Source organism: Helianthus annuus, chromosome 17, assembly GCF_002127325.2.
Source record: "Helianthus annuus cultivar XRQ/B chromosome 17, HanXRQr2.0-SUNRISE, whole genome shotgun sequence".
NCBI classification, from domain to species: domain Eukaryota; kingdom Viridiplantae; phylum Streptophyta; class Magnoliopsida; order Asterales; family Asteraceae; genus Helianthus; species Helianthus annuus.
Genome location: NC_035449.2, coordinates 137966615 through 137991201, shown reverse-complemented (window position 1 = coordinate 137991201; position 24587 = coordinate 137966615). Strand labels below are relative to the sequence as shown.

Here is a 24587-nt window from a genome sequence, read left to right as displayed (position 1 = left end):
TAAACACTAATATGATTATTTTAAAGTGTTAAATGATATAAAACTTTGTCATAAAGTTTACTAGTCTTGCATGTTGTACTTGGTGCTTTAGAAGTTGTAAAATACGTGAAATCGCATAATTTATGTGACTTACACAAAAACTGCACCAATCTGATTATAACCATCATTTTAATCAGTAAATAACAAGTATTTTTTTTATAATATCAAGTCATTCCGGGTTGGGATGTTTATAGTAACGTTTAACGCAAAATTATGCGGTAAAACAGTCAAAAATCGGCTTTTCGAACGATTTTTATGAAACTGGTTTAGATCAGTAAGTAAACTGATATTAAAAATACGTTTTCACTAATTTTAAGTTTACTTGGTGTTTGGTTGGTCATACGTGACTTCCGACGCCCGAAAATGTTACCGAATCACTAAAATACGCGTTTTACAATGAACACTAGTATGGGTTATTTTTTGGTGAACCTTATGTGTTAAAATGTGTTATGTGATTTAAACATGTGAATATGATAATATGTTAAGTGTTGACATGATTGCGGGGAATTTAGACTATGCATGTACACTTGTGCGTTTAGAACGATAGAATCGGTAAAATCGCGTTAAATGTGTAACTTATTTGTCGAGCATGAAAATTGATACATATGAGTTATTTTATGTAGGCATGCCTTAAAAATGACCAAATAAATATGTTAACGAGATTAAGCGTGTGACGTTGTTGATTTATATGTACGTTTATGTATATATATTACGACGCGCAAATCGTAGAAATATTACGTATAAACGAGTGTGTTAACAGATTTACATGTATATATATATATATATATATATATATTAGCGTGCCAACAGATAACTTTTTGAGAAAATCTCAAAGTTATGTGAAAATTCTAAGAAACGGAGAAACTTAGGAATTTTTGTGATATGTTGATCGATAAAATCGTTCCTACGCATAATAGGACGTGTAAAAATCAATCTGTGGGATTGCGCTATTTAAAAATACGCACCCAAAGATCAGTGTCACTAAACCCCCTCTTTTTACTGTTTTGTATATGTTTTGGGGGAAGAACATGCCTAAAAAGGGTTTAAACCCCCTCTTTTTACTGTTTTGTATATGTTTTGGAATAAAACATACCTTTTGATATAAGTTATATATTTTCAATTGTTTCGGGGAGAAACGGTTTTGGTGAAAATATATGTTTCGGGATGAAACGGTTTTGGTGAAAATATATATTTCGGGATGAAACGGTCTTGTTGGATATATGTTTCGAGGAGAAACGGGGATTTGTACGGTGTTTCATAGAAAACAACCATGTTGTTGGGACAGATTTACTTGGTCCCAGGGATTTCAGTAAATTCGTACAACGGTTTATATTATATTTGTCATATTAGTAGGATATATATATATATATATATATATATATATATATATATATATATATATATATATATATATATATATATATATATATATATATATATATATATATATATATATATATATTGTACATGAGGCAGGCATCATAGATGGCCTTGATATGGGCCATGCGCAAGTGATGTCGTTTAATCATTTAAGTATTGCACGCGAGGAATTGTTGGTAGATCTATTGGGTTGACAACCTGTTAGGACCGGTTTTGACTCCGTAACGATTGCGAACCGAACGTGTGACGTGCGGAATCCGTATAGAACGTGACCGAACACACGAGAATGTAATATAATCGGTGATTCTATAGATGAATCTGAAAACGTACAGCACCTGAATCACGTGGAGAACACTTTCTCTCTCTAGACTTTCTCTCTCTATATCCTAGCTCTCCAAAGCTCCAAATGGCAAAAAGTTCTAAATCTAAGGCATAAGCCTCCTATTTATAGTACAAGGCTTTAATGAGAAAACTCATTAATTACAATATTGCCACCTTGCCTCTTCCTACTAATTACAACATAAAGTCTAAAATTAAACAGTTTCAGCTACGATCTGAATTGACGGAGGCGATAGACATAAATGCACTAACAGACTCCCCCTTGGATATTGTCGCAGTCAATCTCATAGCGTCTTGTCTTTCTCTCTCTCTTGAGTCTTCTTGAAGGTTTGTCGACTTCAGCAAACACAGACTCCCTCTTTCTTGAACAGAATCCCTGTGGATCTGCCTTCAGCTTCAGCTCCCCCTTTCAGTAGACTCTTCAGGCTCCCCCTTTTGTCAAGCTTTAGTGCTTTAGGGATAAACACATGGCTTTCTGGTTACAAGCTCTTTTAGGATAGTTACCCTTGCGTTGAGCTCGTCTTCAGACTCCCCCTTAGACTCGGCTATCGGGATCGTAATCTGGAATCGATTGTCCAGGAATCATGACCTGGCACTTATAAACTTTTAATCAAGATCCTGGCTTTAAGATATAATAATATGAATACATCCAGGATTTCTTGAATCTCTCCCCCTATCAACAATTTTCATTGATTTGGCAGTATTAAGAATCCAAAATCAAACACTGGCTCTGTTGCAAAAGATTTTAACAATCTAAGCATCCAACTCCCTCACAGTTAATCATCCAAGTCCAATCTAATGACCTTGGAGATATCACAAACTGTTATTGAATTTTTGATTTTAAAATTTCAAGTTTCAAATTAATGAACTTGTTTATTTTCAGAAACACGATTAGCAAACTTGGATTTTGAAACTCAGCATTCAGACATCGGTTGTCGAAAATAAAGGGGAGATCAAAATCTTTTTGTATTTTTCTGAAACATAAAGCAATTAAAAATATTTACAAACATATTTTGGGTGAGCGTGTTAGGGGATCATACCAGCTGCCGACAAGTTACAAGTACCGTTAAGCTTGATAACATACTAAGCATTAAACAATTCACAATGATTGCTGATATACTGATCCAATTTAAATTTTCACACAAATTTCAATCTGTTCAGGATACGAATTAGTGTTTTAATGACTTAACTTATACGCGTGTACCACCTCAGAATATACTCCCGTATCTAGACTTTCTATATTCAGTCTTACAGGTGAACGTACAATAATGATATCTGTAAACGGGTAATGCGGGGCCATGAGAGCTCAGGTTAGAACTTCCGTTCAGACAGAGAGATGATGGCTCGAGTTTCGGTGTGTCCCATTTAGGGATCTTTTCTTCAACAACACATGATTAGCATTTTTCAATGTTTCATCATTTTTTATGCTGAGTGTGAGCTTTAAGAATAAAGCAGTGCAGAGTATTATACGAGGACTAGGCTATTGCTTCCGCAAAATCAGAAGTCCTGGTATAATACCCCAGATATCATTACGCACATAGACCTAGTATGTCAGAAATAAAGTCTTTCAAACAGGATTTCAAGGGTTACCTATATATCCGAGAGATGTTCCCCACGTGTAAGCAAGAAATGATTTAGGTTTGTATCCCGAACAACCCTACTAAATGTGTAAAAACCTATCGACATATCATCAGCGAGACTGCTTAACACATTTAAACTTTACATTTCTTTAGCGTACAGCAACTGTCTACCTGATGTACTATCATTTCCCCTTTTTACACAAAAACTCATTTTGAATTTTATCATGTTTTTGGCTTTTTCAAATTTTCTAATGTTTTTGGATTTTCTGCCAATTTCTTACTCCCCCTAAAATTCAAAACCATTAAAGAAAATTTGACAACCCGATGTAGATACCTTTGCCTCGCCATCCATTTTCTGGTTCACATGCTCTGTTTTGCAGAAAATATAATGTACCCCCATGATTTACAACCCATTGATTTTCGACAGTTTGAAAACCGTTTTTCAATCTTTTGAATTTTTGACAAATTTAAAAACAAACATATTTTTCGTTTTTAAATTTTCAATTTTAGGGTTTTTAAAAATATTGTTTATTCATGTACAGAAACATAAGCTCCCTGTTCAACAGTTGCAGAGATCAGCAACCTTCTCCTCTCCTTGTGCCAGGCCGCTCTGTTTTCCATTATCACAGTCTTCAAATTTCTTGAGCACCTGCACATTCAACTATTTAGTCACTTGAACAATTTAGCCAAGGTCTTTTTGACCTCAGGCATTTCAGCACAATATGCATCATTTAACTTCCGAAAATCTTTGTCATTTTGTACAAAGATTTTGTCAATTTTGACTTCAACTTTTTCATCATTTACCGAAGCAATTTGTTTCTTAACAGACCATGTTTGACCTTTTGGAGTCCCTCTTTTGTAAAAATGTGAATCTTTTCGAACATTTTGATTTTGAACATCAACTTTTGGTTTCCAAAACTGGTTTGGTTTTGTTGCATCAACTATTGTTTTCCAACTTTGAGTTGTTCTTAATTTGGGTGTCACTGGTTTCCATGTTTGTTGTGAGTCAGCCTTTGACATTTTCGGCTTCCAAGTTTGCTTTGAATCAAACTTGGTTGACTTCTGATTCACAACATCAGACTTCTTTTTCGTTTCAACACCAACAGGTTTCAGATTTGGACACTTGCGTGCAAGATGTCCAGTTTGATCACATTTGAAACATGTTCTCTTGGACACATCTTTGACCTGTTGTTGTTTCTTTTTCTGAGTATAGAACTCTTCATTAGACTGTCGTCTAAATTGGAGTTCTTTCTGTTCTTCAGAACTTGTTCCATGAACAAAATTCATCTTTGTCTGATAATTTGGCATTTCATTTTTATTCCAACTTTGTTTCTTCTTATAACCCAACCCAACCTTCATGTTTTTCTTTTTGTAACCAGGTTTGTTATAAAAAGTTTTGTGACCTTTTCTAGCAAACTTTGGAATTTCAGATTTTTCAATTTCAACCATTTTGAAAACTTTATCAATCTTTTCTGAAATCACATTCTGAATCGGGAATACAATATCTAAAAATAATTTGTTCAATCCAATCATGGTATAAACCAATCCTTTTGAATCATCATTCAAATTTTTCTTAGATTTTGAGTTTTTCAGATATTCTTCATGAAAATTACCTTCATTTTCATCCTGTGATTCAGATTTACCTGTTTCAATCGACTCTCTTTCAACACACTTTCAACGACCTTACCTACCACCTCTGAATCACTTGACTCATCAGATTTGGAATAGGTTACATCAATGTTATCTAGCAATTGATCGACCATGTTGAAGGCTTTTTCGACTTTCTCATCATCATAAAATGCAAACTTTTCCGGTGGAGGAACTTGATGAAACTCAGAACCAATACCCTTTTTGTTTTTCTCAGAATCATCATCACCCGGTTTTATGTTGAAAATTCTTTCAAGCACATATGATGATGCATGATAGCTTTTTAAGTTGTTGTTATCTTGTTCTAAATCATCTATTTGACGCTTTAGCTTAGCAACATCCTCAATGTAAGAATTGACAACTTGTTGTTTTATGGAATATTGTCGCTTAAGCGTATTAGTTGTTTCAGAACAATATCTTAGTCTAGATTGAACAAGTTTCATTTGACTCTTCACATCTTCATATGACTTTTTAGTAATGTGATAAGCCAATTTTATTGAATCGTATTCTTTTTTCATTTCTTGACATGCATTTTCCTTTTGTAAGCACTCTTTTGTCATTTTCGAAACCTTTTCTTTCAAAATCTCATTTTCTTTTTCTAAATTCTTGCATTTTTGTGTGAGCTTTTCGTCATTATCTTTCAAAATCTTTTCGTTTTCTAACATTTCTTTGCATTTATTTTTGAAAACTTCTTCGATTTTATTGAATTCTAGATCTCTTGTTCTGAACTTTTCATCTTTTTCAGTACAAGCACTACATGTTTCCATGCATTTCTTGCACTGTTTTAGTATCGAGTTTTACCTCAGTGATTGGCACTCCGGCTTTCGCTTCTGTCTGCTTCTGATAAACTTCACTCTTCTTCTTATCACCAGCATCGACATCATCACCAACATTCAAACTCTCATTCTTCAGCTCTTCTTCTTCTTTCTTCTTTTCTTCCTCATCATCCTTCTGTTCTTTAGTAACTGGTTCTTCAACTTTTTCTTCTACCTTCTCTTCCTTTTCTTTTACTTCTTCAACCACCTTCTTTAACTCATCCACCATACACTCCACATTTTTCTTCATTCTTGCTTCATCCCTCTTCCTCAGACTTGATGTCATAGCATCTCTGATGATTTTATCCAGCCTTTTCTTGAAGTTTTTGTCTTTTTCAACATTTGAGTAGTACTCGCCGGATAAAGGAATTACTGCAAGAACTTCATCAAAAACTATTTCACTTGGATGAACAACCGGTTCACCATCCCTGTTCACATAACATTCTCTCTTCTTATCCCATCTTTTGTTGCTTATTGCTTCTCCATACTCTCTTTCCATATCTTCGATTCTGTATCCCACAATGCATCTTTCTCTGTAGGTTTTCTCATTCAGAATCTCTTCTCTGGTTTTCTCTTTGATTTCAGCAACAAAAGCATAATGATCATGTTTTCTATAAGGAATTTCAGCGTCTTCCTTTGTTCTAATTTTAAATTGATAATCAACACGATCTTCTTCTAGAAGAATCTCACTCCAATCATACCCTTCATCATCATGGATTACTGCACATGCTCTTGACTTCTCTTTGGGATTATTTTCGATCATTTTCGGCTCTTCTTTGCTACGGTGGTAAATTGCCTTACGGTATTAATTGTCATTGAAGGGATTTGCATTTCCATCAACTGTAGAATTATTGCATTCTCTCTTGAAATGACCTTTTTGCTTACATTTGAATCAAGTCACTTTGGATTTATCAAATCCCAGCTTTGTTGATGGACCACCGATTGTCTGTTTCCCAGTTTTCTCCATGTATCTCTGAGCTCTGCGGATGCAACTTGCCAAACACCAGCGAATGTCTATGAGTTCCATTTCTTCCGGATCAATCTGGTCGTAGTCTTCTTTGGTCAATTCAGAGTTTCCAATTTTGCCTGTAACTAGACCTTCATATGATTCCAGAACAGATGCAAGGAAGCTCATTTGCTTCTTAGCAGAGTTGATGCTCAAAGCTGGAGAATTCTTTAGCTTAAGAGCAATTTTGCACAGTATTTCCTCTGATTCTTCAGGATTAGCTTTTGCAGAAGATAAGTGATATCCTGGATTGTAGCTTGATGAGCTTTTCTGTGGTTCCTTTGTCTTCTCACCACTAAATGCTGTCTTTGGTGAATCACCAGCTTTCACCGAAGGTATGTTACCTTTGTAATAAAGACCAACATTCTGATGATGTGAAGAACTGCTCATCTTGCTTTGCTTTTGTAGCTCCAGTTCATGACTTTCAATTTTTTCTATCAAAACATCAAGAGAAATTGTATCATATAGCACATCATTTTTTAGAATAAACACAAACGTTTGCCACTAATCAACTCGTGGTAACGCTTCTATGATTTTATCAATTATTTCCTCTCGTGTTTTAACAATACCAAACCTATCAAGTTCAATTTTCAAATGACAAAATCTTTCTATCATTTGTCGAACTGATTCACCTTTCAAGCCATCAAACAAATCAAATTCTTTCTTTAATAAATCAATTTTATTTTTCTTGATTTGTTTACCCCCCTCAGCTTTAACCCGTAAAGCTTCCCAAACAGATTTTGATGACCCGTCATGTTGAAGTAAAGCAAACATGTCATCTCTAATCGATGATTGGATTAAAGCAATCATACTCTGTTCAGATGAGAAGTTCTTTTTGTCATATGTGGATAAGCTTTTGAGTGGGATTTCTTCGCCTTTATCATTGGCAGGTCTATCATATCCAAACTCTAAACAAAACCAGCTCTCGTGCACGTAAGCTTTTGCCCAGTTGATGAAACGCTCCTTCCACCAAGTATAGTCTTCAATACTTTCAAGTTACGCGGTTTTGAATGTGTCCCATAAAAATTGTCATGATTAATGTTTTCTTTGATCGCTTTTGTAATAGATTTTGGTGTGACCGTTGAAGTTTCTGACGATTCGGATGTAAACGCCTTGTAGAATGTGTTATAGAACTCTTCAGCCATGACGTGAACTTCTCGAATTACCTGAATCATGAACACACAAGATCAGTTCAAACACTATTAAACAACTTGATCAGACGAGTATCCAATCGAGTGAGTCTACAAAAATCAACACTGACAATAATCGGGTGACAACGTTGTCCGATCGGGTGGGAATGATGTCCGATTAGTTGAAAATGCTTGTCTGTTCGAGCTGCTGTCCAAACGATTCATAATATATTTGAATAAAGTGGTAAACCGAACGACATACTACTCGATTGAATGTCACAAAACGACAAATATGTTGTCCGTTCGGGTGGTGATTGTCTCTTTTACCTCAATAATGAACTTGACTTTCAAGATGATATCACATGCAGACTGACAACATATACACAAGGATATACACTTTCACACACAAATTAATTCAATTCCACCGATATTTGATGAACAATTATGAATCACGTGATATTCATCAACTTGATTGGACCACACAACTTTTAGATCAGATCAATATTAAAATGGGCGACAATTTTAATCTAATACTCAATTCTATTGGGCCGCTATTATGGACTTTAATAAAATGATAGGGCCAAGACAAGGTATGAGGTCACTTGGGCTGACATTAATCAAATGTTCACACGTGAAAATTCTGTATAATGAATCGGGTGGTACTCCGAACGAGCTGATGTTCGAACGATGGAAATGAAACAAGTAGGACAATGAATTCGAACAACTGTCCGTTCGGACTGTACTCCGATCGAGTGACGGTCAAAAGGTCAATCTACTTTAATAAATTGTAAAGTGTGGTGCTTTGGATCAGACTACTGCTCGTTCGGACTATAGTCCGATCGGGTGACATCCAATATCATCATAACAGTAACAGCAGACATATTACCAACTTTTCCGATCAAAAGATTTTAGATTTCTCCCTAACGGCTTAGAATTAAGAGCTGAAAATTTGTGGGCTTGTAGATCAGATGTTTTCGCACAACATATCAAAAAATTAGCCGATTTTAACCGTAAAAAGTCGTTTAATTTGGCAATTTTCTGATGAAAACGTGAAGATATAAAAAAGATGAAGAAATTGAGCAAATCTGATGAGATTTTTGATCTAAATCTGATGAAATTTTGTATGAATCAGTGTCTTTGATCCTTGCAATCGAGCTCCTGCTCTGGTACCACTTGTTAGGACCGGTTTTGACTCCGTAACGACTGCGAACCAAACGTGTGACGTGCGGAATCCGTACACGAACGTGACCGAACACACAAGAACGTAATATAATCGGTGATTCTATAGATGAATCTGAAAACGTACAGCACCTGAATCACGTGGAGAAGACTTTCTCTCTCAAGATCCTAGCTTTCCAAAGCTCCAAATGGCAAAAAGTTCTAAATCTAAGGCATAAGCCTCCTATTTATAGGCCAAGGCTTTAATGAGAAAACTCATTAATTACAATATTGCCACCTTGCCTTTTCTCTACTAATTACAACATAAAGTCTAAAATTAAACAGTTTCAGCTACGATTTGAATTGACGGAGGCGATAGACATAAATGCACTAGCACAACCCCATCGTGATGGGTTGCTCCGTGTCAACTCAAACGACGAATTGATATTTTGTTTATTGTCTAGCTTTGATTATACCCTCATTGTTAATATATAGTTCGTAATGTCTAGCTAACTTACGAGTCTGAACATTTGATGCTATAAATTTAATATGTAAACTTCGGAAGATACTTTGTTCGAAGGTTTCTGGGAAACGCTTGCGACGGCTGACCCTTGGATTTTTATTAAGGAAATAAACTGACTTGCGTAAATTATATGGATGTTTTTAAATAAACACATAATTGGAAATCGTTTTCCTTGGGATCAAATCATTTAAATTTGGATATGTAAACTCACCTTCCTTTGTGTTGACACTTGATTTTAACGTGTTCTTCAGGAACTTGAGTTCGGCTTCGAGAATTAAGGCGTGTCTTGTGGTTATTGATGCATGTGTGTTTTGAAAATGTGTTAGACAAACTTTTAAAACAATTTGGGACGAATGTAATAAGATCCGTGAGGATCAAAACAACTTAACTATGTCATGGTTGTGTCATGTTTTGAAACTTTATGTTTAAAACTTATGTTTTATTAAGTTAATATGTCCAACAATTAAATGCATCGTGTGAGAACTGTGCTCTGTAATCATTGTACGATGTAAAACAATGTTTATTATTAACAAGATAATGTGCTTTGGTGTTATTATATGTGTTTTGGTGTTATTTTGTGTGTATTTGTGTTTGGTGATTTTTACAATTCGATTCGATTCCAATTTCAAGCTTTAAATCGCTTTCTAGAAAGTTATACGCGAACTGGTGCGTAAACGCAGTCAGTATAACGCGACAAACACTCCAGAATAGTGAAATAGGCTTAACATACCTTAAATAACCTCCACATAACTTAGAAATAAGTTTTAGATGGTTTGGTGTGTTAAAATCAACTTTTTTCGATCGCAGGGACTATTTGTGTCAAACTGCGAAACTATACCAATTTGTGTAGTAACGAACATTCCGGAACTTGATCATAAGTTAAACATACCCTAAATATTCTTTACATAGCTTAGAAATAGGCTTTGAGGGGTTCGGTATGCTAAAATAAATTTTATTGATCAATAGGGACTAAAAGCGTCAAAAAGTGCACAAGTTTGCATTTTCGCGCATATTTTACGTTCTGAATATATCCGGACATCAAAAATTCATGTAATCATTAAAATATTATGTTTTAGTGTTTGGCATGATAAAATTTCATTCGTCGCTTAATTTGGATCGTTTTTGCGTTCGTTACGACTTCCGTCGTAATTAACCGAACAACGCAACCGTACGACCAAACGAACCGACATCCGAGATGTTTTTGAGCATGTTTTGAGTTCCCAATACTTTAACTTCATTTCAGAGCCTTGAAATGGGTTAATGGGGCTTAAACGTGTCAAAAATGGGCCGAAACGCAAGTTTCTAAGCTGCAGGGACTAATTTTGACAATCTGCCAAACTAGTCCAGGCGGGGCGCGTAAGACTAAGGTGTATCTTACGCGGGTCGCGTGGCCTTGCCAGACAGAAACTTCAGATTCAGCAATCTGGGCTGAATTCAGGGGTTTTAGTGTAATATTTGCAATACCTGGAGCTGGTTTTTGACTCCCATTGTATTCTAATACCATTAACCCACATGTATGGCCAAGATTACACCCTCTAAACACTTAGAATAATTCTATTGATCTCCACTTCCTATAAATAGCAAGCTTCCTCATTTGGTTCTTCATACTTGATCTGAATTCAGTTCTAAGTTGGGGTGTTTACACTTCATACCTGAGCTATTTTAGATCAAACATCCATCTTGGACCCTTTGTAAGTCCTCTTCTTGCTTGTTCTTGTATTTCAAGCATGAAGGTCAAACAAGTTTGACTTTTAGCTTTGACCAAGTCAATGGTCAACACGAAGTTCCGTTGAACTTTGCAACATGAGCGTAATCACGATGGTTATAGTCCCTTGTGACTATACCTATTGATTACCACGTTGACTAGGCGTAGTGACGAGTCGTAGTTTCGGCCAAAATGCGTGTTTATGCGTATTTTGTAACCAAACTACTCTAGGGTATTAAAACCGTTTGTTTTGATATCAAAACCTGTTTTCTAACTTAACTAAACATGTTCTAGCATGTTTAGCTCGTCACTCTTAGTTTGGTGCTTATATAGAGTCGTAAGTCAAGCGGACTAGACACCCGCTTAGACTTTCGAACACGACCCGTTTGGTCGATCGTCAGGATCCGACCAAACATGTTTAGTGACCATAGTAGCATAGGGAATAACCTTCCGAGGTTATACCTTATGGTCACTTAGGTTTAATTAGTCGCATGATAGGTAGTTATATGCCTTTGGTAAATTACCAAAATACCCTTTTCATACATAATTGGTAATTAAGCATATGTAACCCAAACTTTTGACACATAACTGATTGTGTAACATAATTAAACATGTATGGGCATATAATACTTGTCATGGGACTAGTTAGACGTCTCGAACGCGCTTTTACGCGCACGGCGCGTTAAAGCAGCATGAGCTACCTTAATGGGTCGCGATGGGTCGAAAGCACTTATGTTAGGTTCCGATTTAGAATGTAGGCTTTGTCAAACCATATCATATGAGTTCTAACACTCATTTGGTTTACAAGACCTCATTCTGTCCGATCTTCCGATTTAGGCGTCTATTGTTTGACTAGTGGTTCGATTACTAGGTGATGTTTGATTTCTCTGGTTTGCTCGAGTTTGTTGAAGTTCTATTGATTGAGGATACTTTGCACTCCATGTGAGTACATAGTTCCCCTATGTTACTGTTTTTAAATGTTTTGGGGTGATTCATATGTACGAAATGTTTTCAAGGTTTAAACGATGATTTCAAAAACAATTAAAACGATGTTTACTAAACTAATAACGATTTCAATAATGTGAATGAAACTTGATGGTTGTAGTTACATAACAAATGACATACATTAATTTTGGCCCAACCGACCAGTATTAGGTTATGGTACCATAGGATCTGACAAATCTCGTTACTTTACTACACCCATGGTTATGTGTGGGGGTTGTGGGTAGCGACTGAATCTGATGTTTGTTAACTTACCCTTTGGTGGTTTGTTGACTTACCCTTTGGTGGTTTGTTAACTCGAGAACCGATAAACGAGGTGATTGAGTCACGAAGGTTTGAATGTTATTAACGAGACGACCATACATAAGTTATCACAATTAAAACGAGGACGATTTAAACGAGTAAACGATTTGGAAACGATTTGGAAACGATTTGGAAACGATGTTAAATAATCTGGGTAAACGATTAGTTTTTGGCTAGTGTCTAGATAACGGGACGGGTGTATTGTGGTGAAAACATGGTAGATACGCCGCTGGTACTTCTTATATATAAGTGTTTTCAACATATTATATACCGTGGCGTTATTTAGTTCACTTGGGTAAACGATTTTGGAATGATATCACACAAACGAGGTTTTCGAAATAATACGAGTTTTATTAACGAGATTTTATTAACGATTTAATATGAGATGTTTTACAAATTGCTTTACTAAAACAAATGTTTTTGGGTTAAGAATCATGGCTACGAGATCTTATAAACTATAACCCGCTTGATTTGAGTTGGTTAATTAAGTTGCAATATTACACTTTTTTCAAAACAAACTTTTTAAATGAAGTATTGCAACATTTAAAGTAGCCATGAATCCGACACTCCTATAAAACCTATGTACTCGCCAGCATTTCCTTGCTGACTAAGTTTTTACATATGTTTAAGGTGTTGTTGCTTGATGTGGTTTCTAGGATGCATGCGTCACATAGGATCTGGACAAGGCCTTAGTGACATAATAACAATGATAGTCGATATTTAACGTGTTTGTTATGTGTCAAGACAATGTGATGTTAATATTTTCAATAAAACGAAACTCTTTGTGTATCCATGGTTGTGAAACAATAGCTTCTGTTACAACACTCCCCGACGTTTCCGCCACGGTTTGTTGTCCTACGTGGTCGGGGTGTGACAGAAGAAGTTGGTATCAGAGCCAATGGTTATAGGGAATTAGGTTATTAGCAATGCTTTGACCTAGACTATAACTTTAGGACCCTAACACAAGTTTACTTGTGTTTAGATTTTAAAACAATACCGTCACCTATCCTTAGGTGATAACCACAACGAGAACACAAATCCGAATCTGCTTCGAAAATTAATCATCCGATCTAGGATGATTGATTACTAGGTTTTGAACCCTCTGTTATATGGTTTTGAACCCTTCCAGTTTGATTCATATTTGGCTTAGTGCCTTTTGAATTTTCAAAATCTCGTCAAAGTTTGGGTTTAAATAATGTGAACACGTGCAAACTGGAAGAGTGAATGCCTGTACCCTGAGTTTTCTGTCTAAGGCTATAGTGTTCGTACAAATCCACATAATCGGACCAGTCACTCTTACCTGGGAACTCTTGGGGTGAGTGTTCACTTATAGGCGAGCATGTCTTCGCGATGCATTATTTTGATTCATTTACTTTGATTAGTCACTGCGTGTCATTTGTTTAGCGAACAAATGATCGCCTCTCTTGTGTTTTATCGATGCCTCTTTTGTTTTTCCAATTGTCGATCCCGCTCATGGAGGAGCATTCAATCTGAATACAAACTAGGCTAGAGTTGACAACCTCATTGTCAATGGTACCTTTGTTGTCAATGGTACGTTTCTTGTTAAAAAATCAACCCGCATCTATATTTTTTGATTCTAGTGCCGATCGAAGTTTTGTTTCGTTGTCTTTTGAACCTTTGCTTGCGATACCTAGAACTAAATTGAGGAAACCCTTATCTGTCGAAGTTGCTACTGGTAAACCTCTTGTCCTTGACTCTGTTATTCGTGATTGTCAGTTGAACCTTGATAACCATCTTTTTCCTATTGACCTCACGCCAATGCAACTTGGGAGCTTCGACATTATCGTTGGAATGGATTGGTTAACCAAACACCACGCTAAGGTGGTTTGTTTCGATAAGATTGTTCGTATTCCTCTTCCGTCTGGCGATGTTCTGGAGATTCGTGGCGAGAAACCTTCAGGTGGATTAAAGCTTATGTCATGTATGGAAGCCCAAAGGTATTTGCGAAAAGGATACGTTGCCTTCTTTGCACATGTCACCGAGGAGAAAAGCGAAAGTAAGAGTATTCAGGATATTCCGATTGTTCGGGATTATCCAGAGGTGTTTCCTGATGAACTGCCTGGTTTGCGTCCAGTTCGTCAAGTTGAGTTTCATATCGACCTTGTACCCAATGCCAACCCGATTGCGAAACCACCTTACCGTCTTGCACCATCAGAGATGCAAGAGTTATCGAAATAGCTTCAAGAGTTATCTGATAAAGGATTCATCCGTCCGAGTTATTCACCTTGGGGAGCTCCTGTCCTCTTCGTGAAAAAGAAAGATTGGTCTTTTCGAATGTGTATCGATTATCGTGAGCTTAATAAGCTTACCATCAAGAATCGATATCCCCTACCTCGAATTGATTATCTCTTTGACCAGCTGCAAGGTGCTTCATGCTTTTCTAAAATCGATCTGTGTTCTGGGTATCATCAACTTCGTGTTCTCGAAGAAGATATTCCCAAAACTGCTTTCCGCACGAGATATGGGCATTACGAGTTCACAGTCATGCCCTTTGGTTTGACAAATGCTCCAGCTATCTTTATAGACTTAATGAATAGGGTCTGTAAACCTTATTTAGACAAGTTCATTATTGTGTTCATCGACGATATCCTCATTTATTCGAAGACTCGAGCCGATCACGAACAACACCTTCGCTTAACATTGGAACTCCTTAAGAAGGAACAACTTTTCGCTAAATTCTCCAAGTGTGAATTTTGGCTTAAAGAAGTTCAGTTTGTGGGTCATATAGTCAACGAGCAGGGTATTCATGTGGATCCTTCCAAGATTGTTGCTATTAAGGATTGGAGTACACTAACGACACCTACAGAGATTCGATCTTTTCTTGGTCTTGCTGGTTATTATCGTCGATTCATTTCAAACTTCTCAAAGATAGCAGTTCCACTCTCCGCTTTGACTCAGAAGAATAAGCCTTTTGAGTGGGGACCCAAGCAAGAAGAAGCATTCCAAACACTGAAGCAGAAGTTATGTAATGCTCCTGTTCTATCTCTGCCCGAGGGAAGCGATGATTTTGTTGTCTATTGCGATGCGTCCAACTTAGGCCTTGGTTGCGTCCTCATGCAACGAGGTATGGTTATAGCATATGCATCTAGACAATTGAAAATCCACGAGAAGAACTATACGACTCATGATCTTGAATTAGGAGCTGTGGTTTTCGCACTTAAAATCTGGAGACACTACCTCTATGGAACGAAGTGTGTGATTTTCACAGACCACAAAAGTCTCCAGCATATTCTTAATCAGAAAGAGCTGAACATGAGGCAATGACGTTGGGTTGAACTCTTGAACGATTACGATTGCGAGATTCGCTACCATCCTGGTAAGGCGAATGTCGTAGCTGATGCGCTTAGTCTAAAAGAGCGAGTCAAGCTTCACTTTGTCCAAGCTCTATCCGATATCCAATCTCGTGTCCTTCAAGCTCAGCGATCCTATGTGATCAAGGGTTTATTGAAGGATGAGCTACCGCTTCAACTTGAGCTTAAACTCGAAAGGAAAGGCGATGGTTTACTCTACTTCAAGGATCGTTTGTGGATTCCGAAACAAGACGATCTTCGCACCCTAGTGATGGACGAATCTCACAAGTCTCGATATTCTATCCATCCTGGTGCTGATAAAATGTACAAGGATCTTCGCATTAAGTTCTGGTGGCCTGGTATGAAGAAAGATGTTGCCTTGTATGTATCGAAATGCCTAACTTGTCTTAAAGTCAAGGCTGAACATCAACGACCTTCTGGTTTGCTTGTAGAGCCAGAAATACCGGTTTGGAAGTGGGAGAGCCTTGCGATGGATCTCATCACTAAGTGATCGCGTACATCTAAAGGTCCCGATGCTATTTGGGTTGTTATCGATCGATTAACGAAGTCAGCTCATTTTCTTCCGATTCGCGAGGATCTATCTGCTGATAAACTTGCAAAGATTTATGTTGATGAGATTGTTTCACGACATGGCGTTCCTTTGGATATCATTTCCGATCGTGATGCTCGATTTTCATCTCATTTCTGAAAGACCATGCAATCTGCTATGGGAACTCAACTAAATCTAAGCACTGCTTATAATCCCCAAACAGATGGACAATCCGAGAGGACGATTCAAACTTTGGAGGATATGCTTAGAGCATGCGTGATAGACTTTGGTGGTAATTGGGATTCTCATCTGCCAATGATCGAGTTCTCTTACAACAATAGTTATCATGCTAGCATTAAAATGACACCATTCGAAGCTCTCTACGGTCGAAAATGTCGTTCACCTGTCTGTTGGAATGAGACCGGTGAAGCTCAGCGTACTGGACCCGAGCTCGTTCTGGAAACAACGGACAAAATCAAGAAAATTCGCGATAATCTTATGACAGCTCGAAGCCGTCAAAAGAGTTATGCGGATATACGACGCAAGCCCTTAGAATTTCAAGTCGGAGATCGTGTCCTACTCAAGGTTTCACCTTGGAAAGGAGTCGTGAGATTTGGAAAGAAAGGAAAACTTGCACCTCGATATGTGGGACCATTCAAGATTGTGGAATGAATTGGGAAGGTTGCCTATCGACTAGAGCTACCTCCAGAGCTTGGAAATCTTAATCCAACTTTTCACGTGTCCAATTTGCGAAAGTGTTTAGTTGACGCTGATCTTCACATTCCTCTCGACGAGATCCGAATCGATGAAACGATGCACTTTGTCGAGAAACCCGTGGAGATAGCGGACCGTACATTCAAGCAGTTGAAGAACAAACGGATTCATTTGGTTAAAGTTCGTTGGGAGTCCAAACGTGGCCCAAAATTTACTTGGGAACGTAAGGACCAAATGATGACCAAATATCCACATTTGTTTTCACAAGCGTCCTCTAGTTAAAATTTCGGGACGAAATTTCCTGAAGTAGGGGAGACTGTGACAACTGTGCTCTGTAATCATTGTACGATGTAAAACAATGTTGATTATTAATAAAACAATGTGCTTTGGTGTTATTATATGTGTTTTGGTGTTATTTTGTGTGTATTTGTGTTTGGTGATTTTTATAATTCGATTCGATTCCAATTTCAAGCTTTAAATCGCTTTCTGGAAAGTTATACGCGAACTGGTGCGTAAACGCAGTCAGTATAACGCGACAAACACTCCGGAATAGTGAAATAGGCTTAACAAACCTCCACATAACTTAGAAATAAGTTTTAGATGGTTTGGTGTGTTAAAATCAACTTTGTTCGATCGCAGGGACTATTTGTGTCAAACTGCGAAACTATACCGATTTGTGTAGTAACGGACATTCCGGAACTTGATCATAAGTTAAACATACCCTAAATATCCTTTACATAGCTTAGAAATAGGCTTTGAGGGGTTCGGTATGCTAAAATAAACTTTATTGACCAATAGGGACTAAAAGCGTCAAAAAGTGCACAAGTTTGCATTTTCGCGCATATTTTACGTTCTGAATATATCCGGACATCCAAAAATTCATGTAATCATTAAAATATTATGTTTTAGTGTTTGGCATTATAAAATTTCATTCGTCGCTTAATTTGGATCATTTTTGCGTTCGTTACGATTTCCGTCGTAATTAACCGAACAACGCAACCGTACGACCAAACGAACCGACACCCGAGATGTTTTTAAGCATGTTTTGAGTCCCCAATACTTTAACTTCATTTTAGAGCCTTGAAATGGGGTTAACGGGGCTTAAACGTGTCAAAAATGGGCCGAAACGCAAGTTTCTAAGCTGCAGGGACTAATTTTGACAATCTGCCAAACTAGTCCTGGCGGGGCGCGTAAGACAAAGGTGTATCTTACGCGGGTCGCGTGGCCTTGCCAGACAGAAACTTCAGATTCAGCAATCTGGGCTGAATTCAGGGGTTTTAATGTAATATTTGCAATACCTGGAGCTGGTTTTTGACTCCCATTGTATTCTAATACCATTAACCCACATGTATGGCCAAGATTACACCCTCTAAACACTTGGAATCATCCTATTGATCTCCACTTCCTATAAATAGCAAGCTTCCTCATTTGGGTTCTTCATACTTGATCTGAATTCAGCTCTAAGTGGGGGAGTTTACACTTCAAACCTAAGCTATTTTAGATCAAACATCCATCTTGGACCCTTTGTAAGTCCTCTTCTTGCTTGTTCTTGTATTTCAAGCATGAAGGTCAAACAAGTTTGACTTTCAGCTTTGACCAAGTCAATGGTCAACACAAAGTTCCGTTGAACTTTGCAACGTGAGCGTAATCACGATGGTTATAGTCCCTTGTGACTATACTTACTGATTACCACGTTGACTAGGCGTAGTGACGAGTCGTAGTTTCGGTCAAAATGCGTGTTTATGCGTATTTTGTAACCAAACTACTCTAGGATATCAAAACTGTTTGTTTTGATATCAAAACCTGTTTTCTAACTTAACTAAACATGTTCTAGCATGTTTAGCTCGTCACTCTTAGTTTGGTGCTTATATAGAGTTGTAAGTCAAGCGGACTAAACACCCGCTTTGACTTTCGAACACGACCTGTTTGGTCGATTGTTAGGATCCGACCAAACATGTTTAGTGACCATAGTAGCATAGGGAATAACCTTCTGAGGTTATACCTTATGGTCACTTAGGTTTAATTAGTCGCATGATAGATAGTTATATGCCTTTGGTAAATTACCAAAATACCCTTTTCATACATAATTGGTAATTAAGCATATGTAACCCAAACTTTTGACACATAACTGATTGTGTGACATAATTAAACATGTATGGGCATATAATACTTGTCATAGGACTAGTTAGACGTCTCGAAAGCGCTTTTGCGCGCACGACGCGTTAAAGCAGCATGAGCTACCTTAATGGGTCGCGATGGGTCGAAAGCACTTATGTTAGGTTCCGATTTAGAATGTAGGCTTTGTCAAACCATATCATATGAGTTCTAACACTCATTTGGTTTACAAGACCTCATTCTGTCCGATCTTCCGATTTAGGCGTCTATTGTTTGACTAGTGGTTCGATTACTAGGTGTTGTTTGATTTCTCTGGTTTGCTCGAGTTTGTTGAAGTTCTATTGATTGAGGATACTTTGCACTCCATGTGAGTACATAGTTCCCCTATGTTACTGTTTTTAAATGTTTTGGGGTGATTCATATGTACGAAATGTTTTCAAGTTTAAACAATGATTTCAAAAACGATTAAAACGATTTTTACTAAACTAATAACGATTTCAATAATGTGAACGAAACTTGATGGTTGTAGTTACATAACAAATGACATTCATTAATTTTGGCCCAACCGACCAGTATTAGGTTATGGTACCATAGGATCTGACAAATCCCGTTACTTTACTACACCCATGGTTATGTGTGGGGGTTGTGGGTAGCGACTGAATCTGATGTTTGTTAACTTACCCTTTGGTGGTTTGTTAACTCGAGAAGCGATAAACGAGGTGATCGAGTCACGAAGGTTTGAATGTTATTAACGAGACGACCGTACATAAGTTATCACAATTAAAACGAGGACGATTTAAACGAGTAAACGATTTGAAAACGATGTTAAACAATCTGGGTAAACGATTGGTTTTTGGCTAGTGTTTAGATAACGGGACGGGTGTAATGTGGTGAAAACATGGTAGATACGCCGCTGGTACTTCTTATATATAAGTGTTTTCAACATATTATGTACCGTGGCGTTATTTAGTACACTTAGGTAAACGATTTTGGAACGATATCACACAAACGAGGTTTTCGAAATAATACGAGTTTTATTAACGAGATTTTGTTAACGATTTAATACGAGATGTTTTACAAATTGCTTTACTAAAACAAATGTTTTTGGGTTAAGAATCATGGCTACGAGATTTTATAAACTATAACCCGCTTGATTTGAGTTGGTTAATTAAGTTGCAATATTACACTCTTTTCAAAACAAAGTTTTTAAATGAAGTATTGCAACATTTAAACTAGGCATGAATCCGACACTCCTATAAAACCTATGTACTCGCCAGCATTTCCTTGCTGACTAAGTTTTTACATATGTTTCAGGTGTTGTTGCTTGATGTGGTTTCTAGGATGCATGCGTCACATAGGATCTAGACAAGGCCTTAGTGACATAATAACAATGATAGTCGATATTTAACGTGTTTGTTATGTGTCAAGACAATGTAATGTTAATATTTTCAATAAAACGAAACTCTTTGTGTATCCATGGTTGTGAAACAATAGCTTCTGTTACAACACTCCCCGACGTTTCCGCCACGGTTTGTTGTCCTACGTGGTCGGGGTGTGACACATCGTCAACAAGATATTAATGGGCACCAACTTCCGTCACCACTATGTTTTATATTCCGTTGTGACGTTTTTGGGGCGTGACCGAAGTTAGTATCAGAGCCAATGGTTGTTAGCGAACTAGATGTTTTCGGGGAAATCTCTAGACTTCAACCGAAGAATTTTGAGATTTAAGTCCAAAATTCGCGAAGCCAAAATTTTTAAATAAACATGGAAAATTTTATCATGTATGAAAACCATTGCATGTTTATGCGCATACGTGATTTCAGTTTATTTGGGCCTTATGTGTTATTATTCATTTGATCACACACTTACTTGTACGGTTATATATGTGTCATGAATGTCACATGAACACGAGGTCATCGAGATCCATAACTCAGGTAGCGAGCCAGATTTCGAGACTTCACCCAGATCCATTCTACCAGAGATACCTATCACGACTCCACAGATGGTTGGTATGGCCGAGTTTGCTTCATCATTCCACGTCGACCCTGCTGCTTTTGCCAGCCAGGTAGACCCCCGATACGCTTTCACTAGCAACGGGTGGGTAGACGATGACGATGATGTTCCTCTCTCGATTCATGGGACGGGACAATCATCTAGCACTGTACCAGTTATCGATGATGTGATTAGAGGTGTCCTTATGATCGGAGGATCTCTCAGTATCGCACCAGTGGTGGACGCCACTATTGTCACGGCTCGACCGTTAGAGCCATCAATCGTTCTACCTGCTGCTGTGATCGAGCCTGTCGCTGAGATCCCTCCACCTGTTTCTTCTGAGTCATCTTTACCAGTTATTGAGTCACACGCTCCTACTATGCCTTTTTTGGTTTATTATCGTCGTAAGAAGAGGACTAGGCCTGTTAAAGAGATCGCATCGACGTCACACGCTGAGACGGCATCTGCTTCCAAGGATCTTGAAGGAGGATGTTAGATCACATCGACGTCACACGTAGAAAGGGGTTTGGATAGACCAATGTTGCCACTGCGATCGACAGTTTGCCACTCTACGCGGAGATCTGGACTTAGCTAAGGGTAAGATGAAGGATCTTGAAGGACAGATGGATTGGTACGATGAGTTGAAGGATTTAGATGACAGTTCGATGGACCAAATGCACTGGAGGATAGTGGATCTGGAGGAGCTTGTCAGGAGGATGTTAGATTTCCTGGGTTTGAAGCGTTGATGTTTGATGTTGTTTGTTTTCGTTGGTTGTTATGTTTGTCTCTTTTTAATACACTCTATTTGGGGCCTGCGTGCCAGGTTTTGGGATATTATGTAGAAATTTTGTTTGAACTTGTTTTGGGTGTCGACGTAGACATGCCAAAGGTGGTCAGTGTGTACTAAAAACAAGTTTGTTAATTTCTATGATGAATATCAGTGAATTACCTTTGTTTTAAAAATTGTTCTCATTAATATGTGGATTTTATGCATGCGCAATGTTTGGTCCACTAGCATTTAATGATTGAATTATTTTTTTATCTTCTTATGTTGATTATTATTGGTGTAATAATAGAAATGATGAAATGCCGTCAAAAGCAAGACAGGGTTCTGGACTACCTACCACACCGGAAGAGTTGGCACAACTCATAGCCCAACACGTTAATACTGCCATGGAACAGCGTGATGCTAACCATAGTGATGGCCATGGACGCGGACGTGGGGCTCATGGGCGTGGTTTTGGTGGGGCACAGATTGGAAACCCTCCAGGTAAAATAATGATCGGAAAGTTTAGTAGTTCGTATGTTATGATATAATCAGAACGTATTCCTGATTTTCATTAACTTTATGAACAGTGCACATATGTACTTATAAAACATTCCACGGATGTAACCCATGATCATTTACCGGTGCTGAAGGACCCTTAGATATCACCAGGTGGATTGAGAAGATGGAATCCGTCATGGCAATCAATGGTTGTGCTGCTGATCAACGGGTTATGTACGCTTCTTGCTCTTTTCTTGATGAGGCACTATCCTGGTGGAACTCGCAAGTTCAAATTTTGGGTGAAGACGCTGCATATGGTCTAACCTGGAACGAACTTAAGGAGATGCTCCTGAAGGAATACTGCCTGCGCAGTGAGATACAGAAAATCGAGACCGACTTCTGGAACCTAACCATGGAAGGTCTGAATGCCAGAGCCTACACTTCTCGTTTTAACGATTTTGCAAGGTTAGTTCCACGGATGGTTACTCCTGAGTATGTTAAGGTAGAGAGTTACATTTGGGGGCTATCGCCACGAATTCACAGCATGGTTACATCAGCGAAACCCACTACCTACCTAGAGGCTACTACATTGGCGAAATCATTAGGGGATGACGCTGCTCGCAAAGGTAGTCTTGACAAGAAGAAGGAAACCGGGAAGTCACGGGCAAGGCCAATGCAGACGTGAAATCTGAATGGTCGGGGCGTTCTGAGTCTAAGTTTGGAGATTCGAAGAAGCGCAAGTCCGAGAGCTCGAGGAAGGAAACCGATGAGAAGCGTGACAGGAAACGCAGTTCGGGGAAGGCGTATGTATCAAGTTCTAGCAGCTCTAGAAGGGATAATGCCAGGGACGGCAGGAGTGGTTCTGAGAGGAAGACTCACGAGGATGAGCAGAAAAGGTGCGCCAGGTGTGGTCGAACTGGGCATGTTACTGCGAGTGCTATGCTAAAAGTACTTCGGAGGGAGCGAAGCTAGAGGGATGCTTCCAGTGCGGTGAACAGGGACATTTCAAGAGAGATTGTCCTAAAGCAAAGGGTCAGAATGTCAGGGGTAGAGCGTTCGAGCTAAAAACTGGAAAGGCACGTGATGATCCTGCTGTTGTTACGGGTATGTCTTTTATTAATAACCATTCTGCGTTCGTACTCTTTGATACTGGAGCTGACTTGAGTTTTGTTTCGAAAAACTTTGAAACATTTTTGTGTTCTCCAACAAGTAAGCTAAGTAAGAAGTACTCGATAGAACTAACAAATGATAAACTGATAGAGACTAGCGAGGTCGTTCGCGGTTGTAGTATTCAGTAAGATGATCATAGTTTTAGTATCGACTTGTTACCAGGGAGCAGGGGAGTTTTGATGTAGTCATGGGGATGGATTGGCTATCCAAGAACAAAGCTGAGATTATTTGCTTGGAGAAGCAAGTGAGGATACCTCATCCTGATGGTGGTGAAGCAATAGTTGTTCACGGAGATCGATCGAATCGAGTTTCGTCAGTGTTATGAAGATGCTCAAGTTGTTGCGAAAGGGTTATCCTGCATTCTTAGTTAACGTGGTGGATATGAAGGCTGAAGGTAGGAAGATTGAGGAGATTCCTATTGTCCGCGGTTATCCAGAAGTTTTTCCTGAAGACTTACCTGGATTACCCCCTGCGAAACAGATCGAATTCAAAATTGATCTGGTACCTGGTGTTGCACCGATTGCAAAATCTCCTTATAGATTAGCACCGTCAGAGATGAAAGAATTGTCGAATTAGCTTCAAGAGCTACTAGACAAAGGTTTCATTCGACCAAGCTTTTCGCCTTGGGGTGCACCTGTTTTGTTTGTGAAGAAGAAGGATGGATCCTTCCGGATGTGTATTGATTACAGAGAGCTGAACAAGTTGACTATCAAGAATCAGTATCCTTTACCGAGGATTGACGATTTGTTTGATCAGCTACAAGGATCCAGTTACTATTCGAAGATTGACCTACGTTCAGGATATCATTAGATGAAGGTTGCTGAGGAAGATATTCCGA

At 38.2% G+C, this 24587-nt stretch overlaps 2 protein-coding genes across 2 annotated transcripts; one reads left to right on the top strand and one right to left on the bottom strand.

Moving 5' to 3' along the window:
• Positions 1 to 3897: 3897 nt before the first annotated feature.
• LOC118488898 (vicilin-like seed storage protein At2g18540) lies at positions 3898 to 7196 on the bottom strand. Its single transcript, XM_035986318.1, has 3 exons — positions 6918 to 7196; positions 5787 to 6596; positions 3898 to 3987 (listed from the first exon to the last, which is right to left on the bottom strand). The coding sequence occupies exons 1-3, from the start codon at positions 7194 to 7196 to the stop codon at positions 3898 to 3900; spliced, it is 1179 nt and encodes a 392-aa protein (XP_035842211.1).
• A 14718-nt stretch (positions 7197 to 21914) lies between these two features.
• LOC110924342 lies at positions 21915 to 23264 on the top strand. Its single transcript, XM_022168360.1, has 3 exons — positions 21915 to 22030; positions 22389 to 22582; positions 22732 to 23264. Exons 1-3 carry the CDS (start codon positions 21915 to 21917, stop codon positions 23262 to 23264), a joined length of 843 nt encoding a protein of 280 aa, XP_022024052.1.
• The last annotated feature ends 1323 nt before the right edge of the window (positions 23265 to 24587 follow it).